This window comes from Chinchilla lanigera, unplaced genomic scaffold (genome assembly GCF_000276665.1).
Source record: "Chinchilla lanigera isolate Chin_1 unplaced genomic scaffold, ChiLan1.0 scaffold00039, whole genome shotgun sequence".
Taxonomy (NCBI): Eukaryota; Metazoa; Chordata; class Mammalia; order Rodentia; family Chinchillidae; genus Chinchilla; species Chinchilla lanigera.
The window spans coordinates 18,087,334-18,105,056 of record NW_004955440.1 but is presented as its reverse complement, the minus strand read 5'-3'; the positions used below and the strand labels follow the sequence as shown (position 1 = coordinate 18,105,056).

The 17,723-nt window shown below is 33.6% G+C and overlaps 1 protein-coding gene across 1 annotated transcript in view; it reads left to right on the top strand.

Moving 5' to 3' along the window:
• Positions 1-17,723, top strand: part of Prpf40a (PRP40 pre-mRNA processing factor 40 homolog A) — a gene marked incomplete at its 5' end in the record, with an annotated part of 44,864 nt that overhangs the window by 23,645 nt on the left and 3,496 nt on the right. The window contains 16 exon segments of the mRNA XM_005390816.2: positions 211-321; positions 1,511-1,631; positions 1,865-1,918; positions 3,397-3,421; positions 4,190-4,555; positions 6,144-6,252; positions 6,685-6,749; positions 7,106-7,270; positions 8,724-8,832; positions 9,660-9,810; positions 10,717-10,850; positions 14,647-14,761; positions 14,930-15,021; positions 15,112-15,228; positions 15,524-15,661; positions 15,981-16,076. Coding sequence (XP_005390873.2) covers positions 211-321; positions 1,511-1,631; positions 1,865-1,918; positions 3,397-3,421; positions 4,190-4,555; positions 6,144-6,252; positions 6,685-6,749; positions 7,106-7,270; positions 8,724-8,832; positions 9,660-9,810; positions 10,717-10,850; positions 14,647-14,761; positions 14,930-15,021; positions 15,112-15,228; positions 15,524-15,661; positions 15,981-16,076 — 1,968 coding nt within the window.

Sequence of the window (17,723 nt, the reverse complement as noted above, 5' to 3'; positions counted from 1 at the left end):
AGCCCCTAGCTTTGAAGTTCTTTGAAAAATATTCTCTTTAGTTCCCTCCCTGCTTCTACTGACAAATTATTCTAAATGTATAGAATATATAATGTATGCCCAATTTATACTTTGATTTATATTAAATACATTTATTGCCTTAACACTAATGATCCTGATACTCAATGTCAGTGGCATTTTACATAATTTATATCTGGTATTTTTCTACAGAAATCAATGTGGACTGAACATAAATCACCTGATGGAAGGACTTACTACTACAATACTGAAACAAAACAGTCTACCTGGGAGAAGCCAGATGATCTTAAAACACCTGCTGAGGTAAAACTTTTAAGGACTTTAAATCAAGGACTATTGAGTATACTGGGACATAGTTATTAGAATTTTGTATTTGGTTATCCACAGAGCATTACAGTTTAAATGTTAGTGGAGAATCTGTAAAGAAATTCAGAGGTTAATGTGATCACACTAGTCAACAATAATTGAAATCATTTTCTTCTGTAGACAGAATAATTTATATAGTGATTTTGCTCCTTCTCTGAAAGTGATTTAAAAGATAAATCAGACGGGGTGAGAAACAGGCTTTCTTTGCTTTCTCTTTACTTTTTGCTTCATATTTCAAATTCTTTTCCTTTTTATACTGAACCCTGAATGATTTTAAATGACTATCATTTGATTTAAAATTTTTCAAAAAAATTAGAGGTAATGAAGATGAAGTTAAATTATCTATAATACTTCTCAACTGTACTAAATTTTCTCTTAGCTGAAAATGCTCCTGAAAAAGTATTTATATTTTGGGGGGATAAGTATTTATATTTTGTGTTGCAGATCTTACACTGCAAAATACATAAATAACAGCAGTAAAAGTTAAGATCAAAGGTAATTAATTGAGTAAGCAGTATTTCATGTTTTAATTCGGAACTCTAGGCATAAGTGAATAGGTTTGGTACTGCCAGCTGTGCTGAAGTTTTTTCCTACCTGGTGATATTTTTTTGTTGTTTTCTTCTCTCTTAAGTAAGAACTTTGAGGAGGTAAAAAGTGTTTTCTTTGCAGGCCACCGCCTTAATACATTGCACAGCAGTGTTTGGGAGGAGAGAATTGTAGATACAGTTTTTTACTTAACTCATTACTGATTTATTGTCAGTGATGGTTTTATATATATATATATTGTCCAAAACACTGTTTTCTGTTACTTTATTATAGAATGCCTAAGTTTTACATATTAGGTTTCAATTAAATTAAATACACTAAATTAGATTTAGCTTTTTCTCCAGATTTCATGTTTTTCATACTTTCATTAGTATTTGAGATGCTTTTGTTACATATGGGTGGTAATTTTTATATAAATGTAAATGGAAGCACACAGAATTTGGAATTGAGGTAAAATTTGATTGAGTTTTGTCCCTGCTCCTTAACCCAGATACATTACCTTAGACAACTTATTTTCTCCAAGTAACCATCATCAGTGGTGATGAATATATTACTATTAACCAAAAGTTTTTTCCTCTAGCAACTGTTATCTAAATGTCCTTGGAAGGAATATAAGTCCGATTCTGGAAAGCCTTACTATTACAATTCTCAAACAAAAGAATCCCGCTGGGCCAAACCTAAAGAACTTGAGGATCTTGAAGGTAAAGTGGGAAAAAATTAATTTTTTAATGAGAAGTTGCTACACGTGTGTATCATTTACTTTGAAATAATCCTTCCTGAATAGGATTGTTGAAAGGCCTTATTTTTTAATTAAATTATTAGTACCTTTTAAATGGTATAATAGTTTTATGGGCTCTTATGTTCTTGTTGCTATAGATCTCAGTTCTATAGATTTTAAATAGATTTTTATTTGATTTGATTCCACTGAAACTAGGATACCAGAATACCATTGTTGCTGGAGGTCTTATTACAAAATCAAACCTGCATGGTGAGCTGCTTTGATAATTCATTTTCTGTCATATTTAACATTTTTAGAGTATGTCACTAATGTTCACTAACCATAATTGGATAGATCTGCAGTGAAAAAAAGTCTCTAATTCAAACCAATCCTTTTAATTAAGGGTTATATTATAAATGAGCTTGTAGCTTTTAAAGTTTTACTTTGATATTTTAAGAAAACCATTGGACTTTACATACAAAATTTCTGACTCCTGCTTTGAGTGTTGGTGCATACATGGAACATGTGATTTAACCAGCTGGTAATGGGAGTAGACAGTGGAGCACCTTGCATAGTCATCAGTTTGAATTTGTCAGTATATTATCAGCCTGCCTTTAATGCTGACTTTGTCTTAGTGTACCACTGCAAAGTAAGCTTTATATGTTCGTTATGAAAGAATTAAAACACCACACGTTACTGAAAAGGGATATTTTGTTCAACATTACGAATTGCTCAGAATACCTCTGTAACCTAAGAAAAATATATCACTTAATATAAAACCCAGTAGTTAAAATAATGACATTATAAGAATTGAGAATTCAGCCACGTCTCTCCCACTTGTATTAGAACCTGGTATTATAAACTGTACCAGATTGAAAGCAGCAAAGCATAGTAAAGTCTGTAGGAATGTAGGATGATATCTGGCAGGGAAGAATAAAAGTTTTTTTAAAGATATCATCATCTTAAATATATGTACCTTCCATGTGCACCTCATTAGTTTAGATCATCATTGTATCAGAAAATGTTAATTTTTATTAGTAATGATTTTCAGAACTGTTTTCTCTTAAAGGCCTATAGTTTTTCAGATGTTTTCATAAAGAGTTAAGTTTTTATCACCAGTTTTGTGGAGCACTTCATTCCCTAGTGATGCTGAATAAAAGGTATTTTTGTCACTACGAAATCTAAAATTTATTTAAAATAGAAAATACTGAGTGCAGATCTTTAAAGTTCAATTTAAATTATCTAATAATATTTTAGATAGACTTTCAGTTTACTTATTTATGGAATATCAAGCTCATTTCTGATGTAACCCTACTATAAATAGTTGATGTGCATAGCTATCTATCTACTTGTCAATGCTAGTATTTTAAAATGTGCTGGAGTTTCATAAGTTGGATTGCATTTAGAATTTAGTATCTTTTAAAAAATCAAAATCTAATCCCTGAGGACAATACTGTTTTACTCCTAAAATACACATTTTAAGGGCTTTTTTTGCTAGGCTTGCAGCCTTTGTGAAAATAAGCTTTTAATAAAATAAGCTTTCTAAATAACTTTTTTTTAAAATTTGTTGTCATTTAATAACTGCTTTGAAAATGGAAAATATTTCCTCTGTGAAAGTGATTTTTAAATTTTTTTCAGATGGTAAATTTTAAATCCTATTATATGGTACTTTCTTGTCTTTTTTAAGTTTGTTTTCAGTGATTATGTTTTAAAACTAGTAGATAAATTTTCTTTTTTCTCTTTAATAGCCATGATCAAAGCTGAAGAAAGCAGGTAAGCAGTTTTGGAAATCAATTTATATTTGTAAATTTGGTCTCCTCTGTAGCGTACTTGCTTGAGTGTTAGCCTTCCTCACAATATAAACATTACTTAACATGTTAAACTGGTAGTTGGATGTCTTTGGAGGATTTTGAAAGGAAGAAGTAGGAGAAAAGATTTGTAGTCAAGTTTAGGCTCCGTTAGAGAAGTAATATTTTAATTTGGGCACTGTTACAGAAACTTCCAGAATCTGTTTTGAGTTCATTTGGAAATAAATCAAATACAGCTATATATGTCTTTCTTTATACATTTCTTTTAGTAAGTGCAGAAAATTTGAAGCTCTTTCAGATATTTGTCAGATTTCATAGTATAAAACAATAGATTAGATAGGGCATTTTGTAAAATAATTGTAGAACTTTGGGAAATGCAAACTCTTGCATGAATGCCTGCTATACATGATGATGAAAGTTTGGCTAGTTAAAACAAAGGGATGCAGTAGTAGCTAAGCATGATGGTATATACCTGTAGTCACAACTATACTCTGTAGGCTGAATTGGTAGAAGCACTGTAGCTCTCAAGTTGGAGATATAAGATGGGGAAAAGGGGTAAATACTACTTCATTTTTTGATTGTAACCTTTTTAAATAACTAATTTACCATCATTGGAAATTTTTGCCCTTCAATTTTGAATCGTTTGATATTGTGTTAGTCTAAAAACTGGATTTATTTAGCTTTGTAATTACACTTACGAAAATGACCTGTTTTCTTTTTTTGTAATGGATAGCAAACAAGAAGATTGCAGCACATCAACAGCCCCAGTTCCTACAACAGAAATTCCTACTACTATGACCACCATGGCTGCTGCAGAAGCAGCAGCTGCTGTTGTTGCTGCAGCAGCTGCAGCTGCAGCAGCTGCTGCTGCAGCCAATGCTAGTGCTTCCACTTCTACTACTAATACTGTCGGAACTGTTCCAGTTGTTCCTGAGCCTGAAGTTACTTCCATTGTTGCTACTGTTGTAGACAATGAAAGTACAGTAACTATATCAACTGAAGAACAAGCACAGCTTGCTAATACCTCTGCTATTCAGGATCTAAGTGTGGAAGTGTCTGGTAATGCAGACGAAGCCTCTAAGCAGGAAGCTGTGGCCGAGTAAGTGGAGTAGCTTCTGTTGTGAATTCAATACCAGACTGAGTTAATGAGAAACTTCAGTTCAGTCAGTGGCAGTTAAGTTGAAATGTTTCAAGAATCAAAATTTAAACTTAGAAAATTGCTCATGGTGGCATGCCATGCCACAAATACAGTTACAACACTAGTTCACAAAAGTTTTAGGATATAAAACTGAAGATGAATAAATTACACAGTTAAAAAAATGCCAAACTATAACATTTGGATTCCATATCTGCACTCAAAACCAATGCAAAATCATGGTTAACAAAGTGCTTACATTTTAAATAAAGGGGGTTATTGTTGTTTGGGTTTTTTGTTGTGGTTTGTTTTTATTTTTATTTTTTCTCATCTTCATACGGCTCAGCACAGCACTGTGAGGAAGTGGTGCTATAGTTTGTGATTAAACAAAGAAATCAGCTACAATAGAAGTTGAGGGCATCCTGTCAAATACAGTAATATTAAAGTTGTTATGTTTCTTCCTTACTGATTGGTGTTACTTGATTTTCAGCTCTGTGCAAGTGAATTTTAAAAACAACTTATTGAAAAGTGCATCACAGATAAAAGAAGGCAGTTTATAGACAAATATATATATATATATATATATCTCCAGGAAGCATATACTCAGACATAACAATGTAGAAACCAAGTTTAACATTATGATCATTTTTCTACCATTGAAATAAAAATCAGACAGAAAAGGTAACACCAAACACCATAGCTGGGCATGGTGGTTGCCTGTAATCCTAGTATTGGGAAGCTGAGGCAAGAGAAGGATTACTGCAATTTTGAAGTCACCTTGGGCTGCATAGCAAATTCAAGGTCTGCCTGAACTACATAGCAAGACCTGTCTCAAAAATAAGTGGCAGGGCATTGAAAACTCCTGTGACTCTTAACTAGACTAAATTGATACAGTGTTTTAATAAAGCTGCATTGGTCAGAATTCACAATTGACATTATTTGTGGGTTTTTTGGTTTTTGTTTTTTGAGATCAGTATTTCCCAAACTTTATCAAAAAATACCAAATACTGAATTTCAGGGGTTTTGTGTTATACTTCCTTTATCACAGTGACTCAATTGTGCTGTGGTAGCACAAAATCAAGCCATAAACAAATGAGCATCTCTACATTCCAGTAAGACTGTAATACTTACAAAAACTAACTGGGCTAGATGTGGCTAATGGCTCTCAGTTTATTGACCCTGATGTAGCTGGGCTCTACATCTTTTTTCAGAATTTGTGTACTTACCCAAATGCCAGTTATTAAGGCATTAATATAAAAGCACTGAATAATAAGCCGTTTAAAAGTAATAATCTGTGGGCTAGAAGAGCTAAGTGTCTTAGTGCAATTAGATGTTGTATTTTCATATTTGTACAGTCTTAATGGCTAAAGTTGCAGAAAAAGTTATGTTTAATTTCTTTTTCTTTAGATAAGTATGTTTTCATGATTTATATTGGAAACCTCATTCTAAATTTGTCAAATTTTAGCTCAGCATGTTAAATAATAACTGAAGAATTTTTCTAAGTGAAGCAGATTTTTAAGTTATACGTCATGGTGTTTAAATTTCTCCCTAGTTTTACTCCCAAAAAAGAAGAGGAAGAGAGCCAACCAGCAAAAAAAACATACACTTGGAATACAAAGGAAGAGGCAAAGCAGGCATTCAAAGAATTGTTAAAAGAAAAGGTATTTGCGTAACAGATTTTTTGGTAACATTTAATATGTACCTAATAAACGAAAGTTTGCTTTTCATCATTTTGATTCCCTTAATGATAATCCTAATCTTGTGAGCTATTATTAGTCAACTAAATTTGTCTCCCTTTTTTGCTGAAACTTTCAACAAGATACTTTGGAAGCACATTTCTTTGTTATTTAATACAAGACTATAATCATTGCTTCTCTTTTAATCATTGGTATAAAGAAAATGTATTCTGTTTAAATTTCAGTTTTTCAGTTAATAGGTATATTACAGAGTTGCCTTCAATAAAAAACTTAGAAATATTCAAACGTCTACTAAGGGAATTGCTTGATGTTTGCAGTGAGTATTATACTTGATTCTTTGTTAGAGAACTTTCTCTATACTTGTGAGATTTAAAGTTTTATTTAAATGATTTTCAGCGGGTACCATCCAACGCTTCATGGGAGCAAGCGATGAAAATGATCATCAATGATCCACGATACAGGTAATACTACAAGTTTTTATAGGCTTTTCACTTTGAGCATAGAAAGTCTAGCACATTGAAAATTTTGTTAAAAGTAGGGCAACTTCACTAACACCCATTCACTTCCATCATTTTAGATATGGTATAAATCAGAAAAATCCAAGGGGCTTGTCATACATTTTGACCATGCTGCTACTAGTGAAATTAGGATTATTTGAAAACTGAAACTTTCTAGAACCATTTGTCTATAGTACATTATAGAAATTTTCTTAATTTATACCTGGAAATAATTGTACTATTGTTTTTCAATACAGGAACATTTGCTTCTCCTGGCTTTATTTACTTACATATGCTATTGGTATTTCTCTATTATTTAGTGCTTTAGCAAAGTTGAGTGAGAAAAAGCAGGCCTTTAATGCCTATAAAGTCCAGACAGAGAAAGAGGAAAAAGAAGAAGCAAGATCAAAATACAAAGAAGCTAAAGAATCCTTTCAACGTTTTCTTGAAAATCATGAGAAAATGACTTCTACAACCAGATATAAGTAAGATTTTAAATGATGCATGGAATATGATTATTGTGTTGTTCGTGTTACAGTTTTTGCCAACCATACTAAATAATCCACGGGATGTGTTAAATGAAGGGTGATGATTAAAAGTATGGCAGCTTTAAACAGCAAATGTGGCACTTTCATAAAGTGCAAGATATATCAGCAGTTTTGTGAAATTTAATGTAGACTTGAGTTACTAGAGAATAGAAGAAAAGGGGGAGAAGACTGAGTCAAGCTTTACCGTATTCTACTTCATTAGAGGATTGAAATTTTTATATTTGTGAGATAGAAATAAGCTATTTTCATTAAGTATAGCATTTTGAAATTTTGCGTTTAAAGGTATTATTGAAAAATATGGTTAAGGTTTAATTTTAAAAATATTATAATAAAATACACATTACCATTAATCTCCCATAGGATATTCTGCCATATGTCAGACCGAGTTATCCCATTTTCTTCCACAGTTCTGGATGTCCTCTTTTGTGAGTCTCTAAAGCTGTGCTGTCATGATGGCCTCAGTATCCTGAATTATTCCAAACACTCATCACTGATGGCCATGTTGACTTTGGGGAAGAGCCAGAAGTCACACGGTGCCAGATCCAGTGAGCTAGGTGTACATGCTGTAATGTTTTTACGGATCTGCCTTTCTGTGTGTATATGCCACTCAATAGCAGCATCCATTATATTTTTTGTCACACCCTGTAAAGACACACTTAAGAAAGAGAACTTACAGAACTTGCCCCAAAATGGCAAAAATGTTCAGAAAAGTGTGTTTGAAGGAGAAGGTGCTTTAAAGAGGATTAATGCAATGTGTCTTTTATTATAAAAAATTTTAATGTTCACTGTGGTTTTATTTATTTATTTGTTTTGGTACTGGGTATCGAACTCAGGACCTTACACTTGCCAGGCAGGCACTTATTCCACTGAGCTATATGCCCCAGCCGACGCTGTGTATTTTGATCAGCCTTTGCATGTAGCAGCCTTAAGTTTAGGTTGTTTATTATTTAAGATTAGGGGTAAGTCAGTATTAAAATTTTATAATAAGTTCTTAAGCTTCTTTTCCTGGTGTGCTTATTTTCTTCATTCTTCTAGAAAAGGCTTAGTGAAGGACTTCATTTTTTTATGTAGTCATATGTGCTAACTACATTTCTGATAACTTTTAAAATCTATAATTTAATTCTGTGGACAATTTGGTGGTTTCTAGCTACCTCAAAATATAGAGGTAAGTAGCACACAAAGCATTGCTCCATGGGAATTACCCTCTATCTCTAAGGAAAAATGGTACTTAGTTTTTCTTTACTGTCCAAAAGTTGTACCTTACAATGCAGTTACGAACTTGAGTGAAAAGACTATTCATGTAGAATTTTTAAATTCAGTTAAATTTTAACATTAACACTTAGTTTAATTTACAGTAAATGAAAAGTAACATGTATTTTTAAATGACTAGGAAAGCTGAGCAAATGTTTGGAGAGATGGAAGTCTGGAATGCAATATCTGAGCGTGACCGTCTTGAAATCTATGAAGACGTTTTATTCTTTCTGTCAAAAAAAGAAAAGGTATAATTTATTCTTAGTTAATGGTATTATGGAAAGGCATTTTACAAGAAAATGCTAAGAGCTATTTTACATCGTGTCCATTTTTGTTGCTTAGTTTATACAGTGCAAGAGATATGTTTATTAGAAGTAGGCTTAGACACAGAATGGATAACTTGCATAACAGTAAATTTGATCCTCCACCTAACATGAATAAATAATTAAGTAGTCACACTAGGTATTAATTATGATTAATTGGATGCTTTACACCTACTTTGGAAAAGAAGGTAACTTCTTTAGTATGTTAGTTTTTAAAACAGTGTTTTTTACTTATTATGTGATCATTCTGGTTCAAGAATTTTTTTCAAAAAAAAAATGGCAGTAAAATGGTATTGTTCACACTGAACTAAACTTGGATAGAATTCTAAAACATTCACTTATTCATTTATTATTTTTCGTTGTGTGTTTCTTAATTTTGTTTGGCCCAGTTTTGAAGGAAAATACGTAAATGCAAGTATTACACAACGCATAGTCTGAAAATAGTCTGAAAATCGGTATAAATGTTAGCATTTACCCACTGGATGGCTTATCCACAGTAACTTAGTGGTGATAAGAGAGGTTTGTGGGATGACGAGAAAAAAACCAAAAATTTGCTTTCTAGATACTACCTTTGAAGAGGTGAAAAATTGACACTAAGCACCAAGCATGTAGGCAAGAACATGGGCAAAATAAATAGCATAGATGTTTAAAACTGATGCATAATATGTGAAATTGGTTTCTCAGAAGGTAAAGAAACCTTCATTACCTTAGTTTCTTTGAACTTCATAGATCTATTGATACTTTCGTTGTAGGAACAAGCAAAGCAGCTGCGGAAGAGAAATTGGGAAGCTTTAAAAAACATACTTGATAATATGGCTAATGTAACATACTCTACTACTTGGTCTGAGGCCCAGCAGTACCTGATGGATAATCCAACTTTTGCAGAAGATGAGGAGTTACAGAGTAAGAAAAATGATTAAATAAGAAAAAATGTTTTTAAACTGTCCTGCAGCAGCAAATATTTGCCCTGACTTTATATGTAATCACTAATTCAGTTTTACATAGTTGTCTCCGTTTTATTAAGTGCTAGGGATGCTGGCACATGACTGTAATCCCAATACTTGGGAGGCTAGGACAGGTGGATCACCATGAATTAAGGCAACCCTGGGCTATGTAGTGAGTTCAAGACCGAACTGAATTACGTAGACCCTGTCTCAAAAAACAGACAAAGAAAAAAACAAGGTTTATTAATTTTTAATTTGTTTCTAATGAAGTTTTGTGGTTTAGTACAAAACTTATTTTTTTAGAAATTCAAGTTATCTTTAACAGATAATTGCTAAAATGAGTAAATTATAGGTCAAACTTAAACATGTGCTTAACTATCTGTATATATTACCACATTTTATTTCTGCTATTTTCTTGAGGCAGTAATGTCTGTATGTATGTGTGATGCTGGGAAACCTCATGCATGCTATGCAAGCACTGTATCGCTGAGCTACACCTTGAGCCCAAAGTCAAGAGTTTTGCAAAACAAAAGAAGTATCATTGATGAAATTACCTCATGATACTTTTCTCAGAGCTTACCAGGACTGCTCTGAGAAGTGGGAGAATTACAGTATTGCTGCTGAACACTTTACCATGACAACTTTATTTTTTTATATACATACTCTTTTTGTTTCATCATCACTTATGTGAGTTCTTTGTGAATTTTTCCTTAGAACTTTACCATTTAACATGATTACAAGTCATATTTGAGATTTAAGTACAGGTATTTTTGAAAGGATGAATTTAAAATTTTTGGAGAGTTAATGCAAATACACTGCTTTCCTGATATTTGAAATTGTAATTTTTATCTAAAAAATATTTCAGACATGGACAAAGAAGATGCATTAATTTGCTTTGAAGAGCACATTCGGGCTTTAGAAAAGGAGGAGGAAGAAGAAAAACAGAAAAGTTTGCTGAGAGAAAGGAGGCGGCAGCGTAAAAATAGGGAATCTTTTCAGGTAACAGAAAAATCTTACCTATCTAAGGCATGGTGTTATGCGCCTGTAATCTCAGCACATGGGATGGGGGGTACTGAGGCAGAAGGATTGCTGTGAGTTCAAGGCCAGCCTGGTCTACACAGCAAGACCCTGTCTCAAAAAGAAAAGAAAAATTTAGCTTTGTTCTATAATGTGGTTACTGAGCTTGAACAATGATGTGATCAGTTTTGAATTTGAATCATATGAACAGTCTGATCTTGGAATAGTTAGTACTGTGGAAGACTCGTGTACACATTTACTCACATTTCTACCTAAAAAGGCACTTCAGGCAGGGGAACATAGACGACTGTAGCAGAAGTTACAGTCAGCATTGATATATGGTACAGTTTCTGTTGAGAAAAACAAACAGAATGAGGGATGACTAAAAACAAGATACACATGATTCATTAGTAGTAGTTGTTGTGTAGTTTCCAGAGAACATAGGAAATATGCTGGTATATTTTGGCAATGGGATATAATCTGTTAACCCTAGGAGCTGGGATTACATGTCCTTTAGCTACTAGCTCATTGTCATCTGTAAGTATCACTTTTATTCACTCAGTAAAGGAGAAAATCATAGAGCAATAAATTTTTGCTTTTCGTATTTCACCACATTACCCCTTTCTGTACTCACAGATTTTGTAATGGCAGCTTTATCACATTAAGAGCAGGGTACTGCTTTTGTTGTATCCATTTAGATAGGTAAGGAAATGGACTCGAAGAGATGAGGTAACATGCCTAAATTCACAAGTACTTAGATTCGATAAGGTTGCTTTCTTTTTAAGTTCATGTGGTCTTATCCGTAGGCCCTTTTATTAATCAGTGGGATAAATGCTAAGTCACAGTGGCTTAACTAAGTTTGCTTCTTAAAATAATTACCCCTTTAGGTCAGGGTAAGAGATGTCATCCTCTAAAGGCGTGGTTCTCAAAACTTAGTGTGTATCAAAAATCACCTGTTGGAGTGGTAAAGGAAAACTCCCACTTCTGTAGCCAGTAGCTTGATTTAAGTCATTATTCCGTAAAAACCTGCTGTTCTCATAGGTTCCGTATCTTAGTGATTTTCTACATAATCATTAGGAAGATTATTTAAACCACAGTTTCTTGAGCCTTGCCCCAAGAATGTGATTCAGAGGATCTGGGTTGGGGTCCGAAATTTTGCATTTAATAGTTTGAGAACCAGTGCCATGTGTCCTGACCACATGTATTCTGTCCCCAAGGTCACATGTTAGCCTAGAAAAAATTACAAGGATAGTGCTCTTAAAGCCAGAGATACAGAACTTTTTCTCACTTGAGAACCTAGTAACCTGTTCACAGATAGCTATAAACGAGCTGGAAAACCTGGTTTTTAGATAAGAACAGGAAGAAAGGGAGAGCAGATTTTTAGTAGGATGATTATATTCTTGTGTAACTGTTAAAGGTTTAATGTTTGCAGTGCTTTAATATGGACATACTGTGTAAGAATAGATAGTAATTAAAATTTAAAAAAAATAAGAATGTAGGTAACAGAAAACAAGAATATCATGTAGGTATCAAATAGCTATGGATTACAAGGTATTATAAGAGACTGTGAGGTATATTTAGAATTACAGTAAAATGAATCAAAACTGGCACTTAACAAGAAGGGGTCATGAATGGAAAAAACTAGACGTTGTAGTCATATCTTTTCATTGAATATTCATTGGCCAGTCAAGTAGTTATAAATATTTATCACATTTATGACAAAACTCTGGTGGATTGTTTTTAGTGTCAAAACTACTGTTCAAATTCATGTCAAGTGTGGAAAGGACTGGTCTGAAGATTTAATGAGATCCAGGAATGTGTGGTTTGTTTAGAAGCCAAGATGAAATTTTACAATAGAGCAGTGGCTCTCAAAGCATTGTCTGTAGGTGCACTTAGGTGCAACCCATATTGCTGGGAAGTTACCAAAATGTAAACTTTCAGACGTCACACTAGAACTACTAAATCAGGTTTTGGAACTAGAGCCTAAGAATCCCTGTATTAAGGATTGAAAGATGGAGGTATCGCCAGCACATATGTGAATAGTTACATGGTGAGCAAAAACAAGGAAGGGGGAAGAAAAGTTACTGTTGTTGGACTTAAGATAACTAACGTGCTCAGCAAGGAAAATCTTGTCACTGTTCTATGGGAAGTTACTACTGTTATCTAGTACATAGACCAGAGGTTATGAACATTGTAGAGTGTATACCACCGTCATCAACCTCCTCTCGCCCCTAAAAAGAAAAGAAAAGAACACAGAAAGTTAGTTCACCTAAGATGTCAGTAGTGCCAAGGTTGAGACCTCTTCCTCTAAGGAAAAGAGGACCAGACTCAGCCATCCGTGAAGTAACTTGCTGTCTATAATGTAGGAAACTAGCCTTTTCTTAACAAAAAATGAAATTAATAAATGAAAAAGAATAAGAACCCTGAAATGTAGTATCTTTTTCAAATATGAATTCATATTAGTTACCCAGTGATTTTTAAAAAGTGAAAATATAAACATCTTGAGTTTCAGCCCATATTGCATAAGGAAAAAAAACTCTTCAAGTGATTCTGATTTTCAGGTTAAGAGACCCACTGTTAAAATGGGATTTAGTGTCCCAATTTTAGCAGATCTCAACAACCTGGAAGTGAAAAGCTCGCAAATCTACCGAAGCACATATAATAGAAAGGGGCAAATTTTTAAATCCTATAGAATAAACCTGAAATTGGTTTCTAAGAGGGAGCAAGCAGGTAAAGAACCTAGGTGACCAGCAGTTAGAGTGGGTTAAGGCAGGATTATATTTTTGTTGAAAGTTAGGAACAGAGGATAGATTAGAGTTTGAGAAAATTTCAGAGTGGTAATACTACGTATATGCATATAATTGTGTGAAAGAAAGTTGAGCAGTATGTGTTTAGAATTTTAATTCAACTGGTTATAATATTTCTAATCCATTTAACCCATTATGTCCAAAATATTATCATTTTATATATCAGCATTTTTAAAAACTGACTTTTTTTCTTTTGGTACTAAAAATCAGTTTATATTTTATAGCACAGTATAGTTTACAGTAGCCATAATTTATGCCCTCAGACACTATATTTAATCAGTAGCTACCATATTGAACAATGCAGGTGTATAGGAATTGTGGGAATAGAATTTAGGGTCACAGTTTTCTTATATAAACACTTGTGGGTTGGAGAAGCAGGAACTGTAGAAATTCATGGCACTGAGGTCTCAAGTTGCCCTGAAAGTGAGCCTTGGAGAAAAAAGAGAAGGGTATAGCGTAAGCAGACTTTAAGATTTAGATTTTGAGTATATTAGTAATGTGAAAGAAAAGAAATGTTTTTGAAGTAAGGTACAGATGTGAAGCCTAGCTTTCCAGATTACTTTGGGGCAATAGTACGGTTTTTTTTTTTTTTAGAAATCCATATTTGTTTAAAAATGTAAATCAAAATACCTAGAATACAGTAGATATTATTTTAAAAGAAAATGTATTTAAAGGAAGTAATACATATTCATCCTGTAGTGTTACGATTTGAGAGACTTTTTTTTAAAAAACTTGAAGTAATGTATCTTGAAGGATAGGAAACTGAATCCTAGAAAGATAATGAAAAATTCTTTTCTCTGAAAATTTTTTGTAATCCAAATGCAGTTATTTTCATCAGGAAATACTTGTGTCTAAACCTGTTTGAGATAACATTAGTGTAAGAGTTTGAAATATTGCTAAGTTTCTAACCTGTTTTCATGTTATGTACTGGAGAACATTTCAAACGTGATTGCTTTCCTGCCCCTCCCCAGATATTTTTAGATGAACTGCATGAACATGGACAACTGCATTCTATGTCGTCTTGGATGGAATTGTATCCAACCATTAGTTCTGACATTAGATTTACTAATATGCTTGGTCAGCCTGGTGAGATTGTTTTCCTTCCAAACTTATTCTAGTAGTTGGAATGGGCCAAGGGGAAGGTGGTTGCAGGGCTGGAGGAAGGGTGCTTTATTTTCTTTTTATAAACAACAAAAAAGTAATTGCAGCTCTTTGGTTAGAGCTAGCTTTTGACTTCTTTAGTTTTTTCATTAGGATCAACTGCACTTGATCTTTTCAAGTTTTATGTTGAGGATCTTAAAGCACGTTACCACGATGAGAAAAAGATAATAAAAGACATTCTGAAGGTAAATGTACTGATTCTTACCTGTTAGCCAATAGTATGACTTCATTGCTTTGATTTGTGTGTTAAATATAACACGATTTCTGGGTTTTAGGATAAAGGATTTGTAGTTGAAGTAAATACTACATTTGAAGATTTTGTGGCAATAATCAGTTCAACTAAAAGATCAACTACCTTAGATGCTGGAAATATCAAGTTGGCTTTCAATAGCGTAAGTTACCATTTCATCTGTTACCAGTAAGTTCTTTAGTAGTACAGTTTTCAGTTTATCCAGCTTAAGTGCAGGATTATTGAGATGAAGGAATGGAAGTAAGACTGACAGAATAGTAGACAATACTTCAGATAATATAAAAAATTAATATATTTAACTGCTGTACTGTTAAGTTTCCTTTGCTTACATTAACTGGTGTTATAGATGTTAGCCCTTTCAAATGATAGGAGAACAATGAATTATATCAATAGCAGGAGTTATGTTTTGTAACCAATAAAGTCTAACGTTTTAATAGTTACTGGAAAAGGCAGAAGCCCGTGAACGTGAAAGAGAAAAAGAGGAGGCTCGGAAAATGAAACGAAAAGAGTCTGCATTTAAGAGTATGTTGAAACAAGCTGCTCCTCCAATAGAGCTGGATGCTGTCTGGGAAGATGTATGTATACTTGCAAATTTTCCCCAATGAATGGGATTTTTTACAGTTGAAAATGGAAATATTGTTAATTCCTTGTCTATTTAAAGCTACAAAAATAAGCTAAAGTTATTTGTAGAATGTCTTAAATATATTTATAATACAATAAAAGTTTTAAAGCAGATGTAATGACATTTAGGAATATTTGTTTAAAGTGGTTTAGACTTTTGAACCACTTTCAGGAAATGAGTTTATCACAGTTTTCACCTCCTTCTGTGATTCCGTCTAGACATAATGATGTACTTTTCTTAGTGCTGATGTATTCCAAATCTGAATTTTTCAGATCCGGGAGAGATTTGTAAAAGAACCAGCATTTGAGGATATAACTCTAGAATCTGAAAGAAAAAGAATATTTAAAGATTTTATGCATGTCCTTGAGGTAATTTTAATTTTCTTACAACTTACTGAAATACTACAAAATATACAAACAAAATAAAATGATCAAAGTATTTGTGATTATTCACTGCTTTTGTACAAATGTAGTTACCTTACATAGTGAAGCAAGTGTTCTCTTTCTGTGGAAACGGTTCAAAGTGAAATATGCTATAAACATGCATGGGAATGCTAAAATAAATGTGTAGAAATTTCATTTTTGTCTCATAGTTTTAAAAAATCAGTAATTTGTCCAGCTCACAAATTGACCAGTAATCTGAGGAATACTTAACATTTTCTTGTAACATTACTAGAAAACAGTTTTAGACAGGCTTCAGATACACCGTACTGCATGTATAGAAAATCCAGGTGGTAGCATGCTCAGGCAGGAGAGTAACATGAGTTTGAGGCCACTCTGGGCTTAATAGTATGTTCAGGGTCAGAGTCAACTACATAACAAGTGCCTATCTCAGAAAACCAAAGAGGAAAAAGAAACCCAGGAGATTTTTAAAACATAATGGGATAGTTTTTGTTAACATCCATAATGGAAAAAAATGAAATCTCAAGTTGCTTCATTAGTTAACAGTATTACATATGATGTTTACGTGAACTAGGCAGTGTTCTCACTGTTTTATGTAGATTATGTGTATGACTAAATCTTCGTAGCAAGCTTCGGAAGTTACAGCTGAGCAAAGTAAGCCAGAGCGGTGAGATGATTTGCAGGGAAGGGACCACAGCCCAGGCTGTCTGACTCCAGAGTCAGTGCTTTAACAAGTTTGGTGTGCTGTTTAGCCAGGCTATTACTTCCTGACCAGCCACAGATAGTATGTGTTCAGTGCTACAGTTTAGGCTTAATAATTGGGCCTAACGCTTACTTACTTGCCTGCTCACATTTCTTTGGATTTATTGTTGTTGATTAATAGTAATGTTAGCAGTTTTCTCTGTGTTCAGTAGGCCCCGTAGTTTCATAGGTGCCTCTACGTCTGGTCCTCTGGCTTCTTGTTCTTTTCCACTCTAAATGTAGATGATACTAGCAGCCACCTGTATACCTAGGAGTGTCTTTGGACTGTAGGACATCAGTACACTGGCAGGAATCTCACACTAATTCCAAAGCAGTAGAATGTATCTTAAATGTTGAGATGTGCTCTGCTCTAGGAAGTATCTTAACTATTTCTACCTAATTTAAGAATCTCCAACCAGATTTTTTTTGATTTGTAGGATAAATTTATGATGTAATAAATGAACCTGAAAGTAGTAGCATAAAGCAAGGCTAATAACCAGGGGTGGTGGTACACACCTGTAATCCCAGAACTTGGGAGGCTGAGGCAGGACAGTAGTTGCGAGTTCCAGACCAGCTTGAACTACATAGCGATACTGTCTCAAAAAGACAAAAAAAAAAAAAAAAAAAACGGGCTAATACAGCAGGCCTGGTGGTACAGGTCTTTGTGGTAGCACTGTAGGAAATTGAGGCAGGAGGATCCCAAGTTTGAGCCCAGCCTGGGCAATGTAACAACTTAGTTTCAAAATTGAAAAAAATTGGCTGGGGGTGTTGACATGGCTCATTGTGAAATCCCTAAATACAGTCAGTCCCCGGTACCGTGAAGAAAAAAATCATTTTGTTGACTATGTGAGGCAAATGTAAATTGTTGAAACT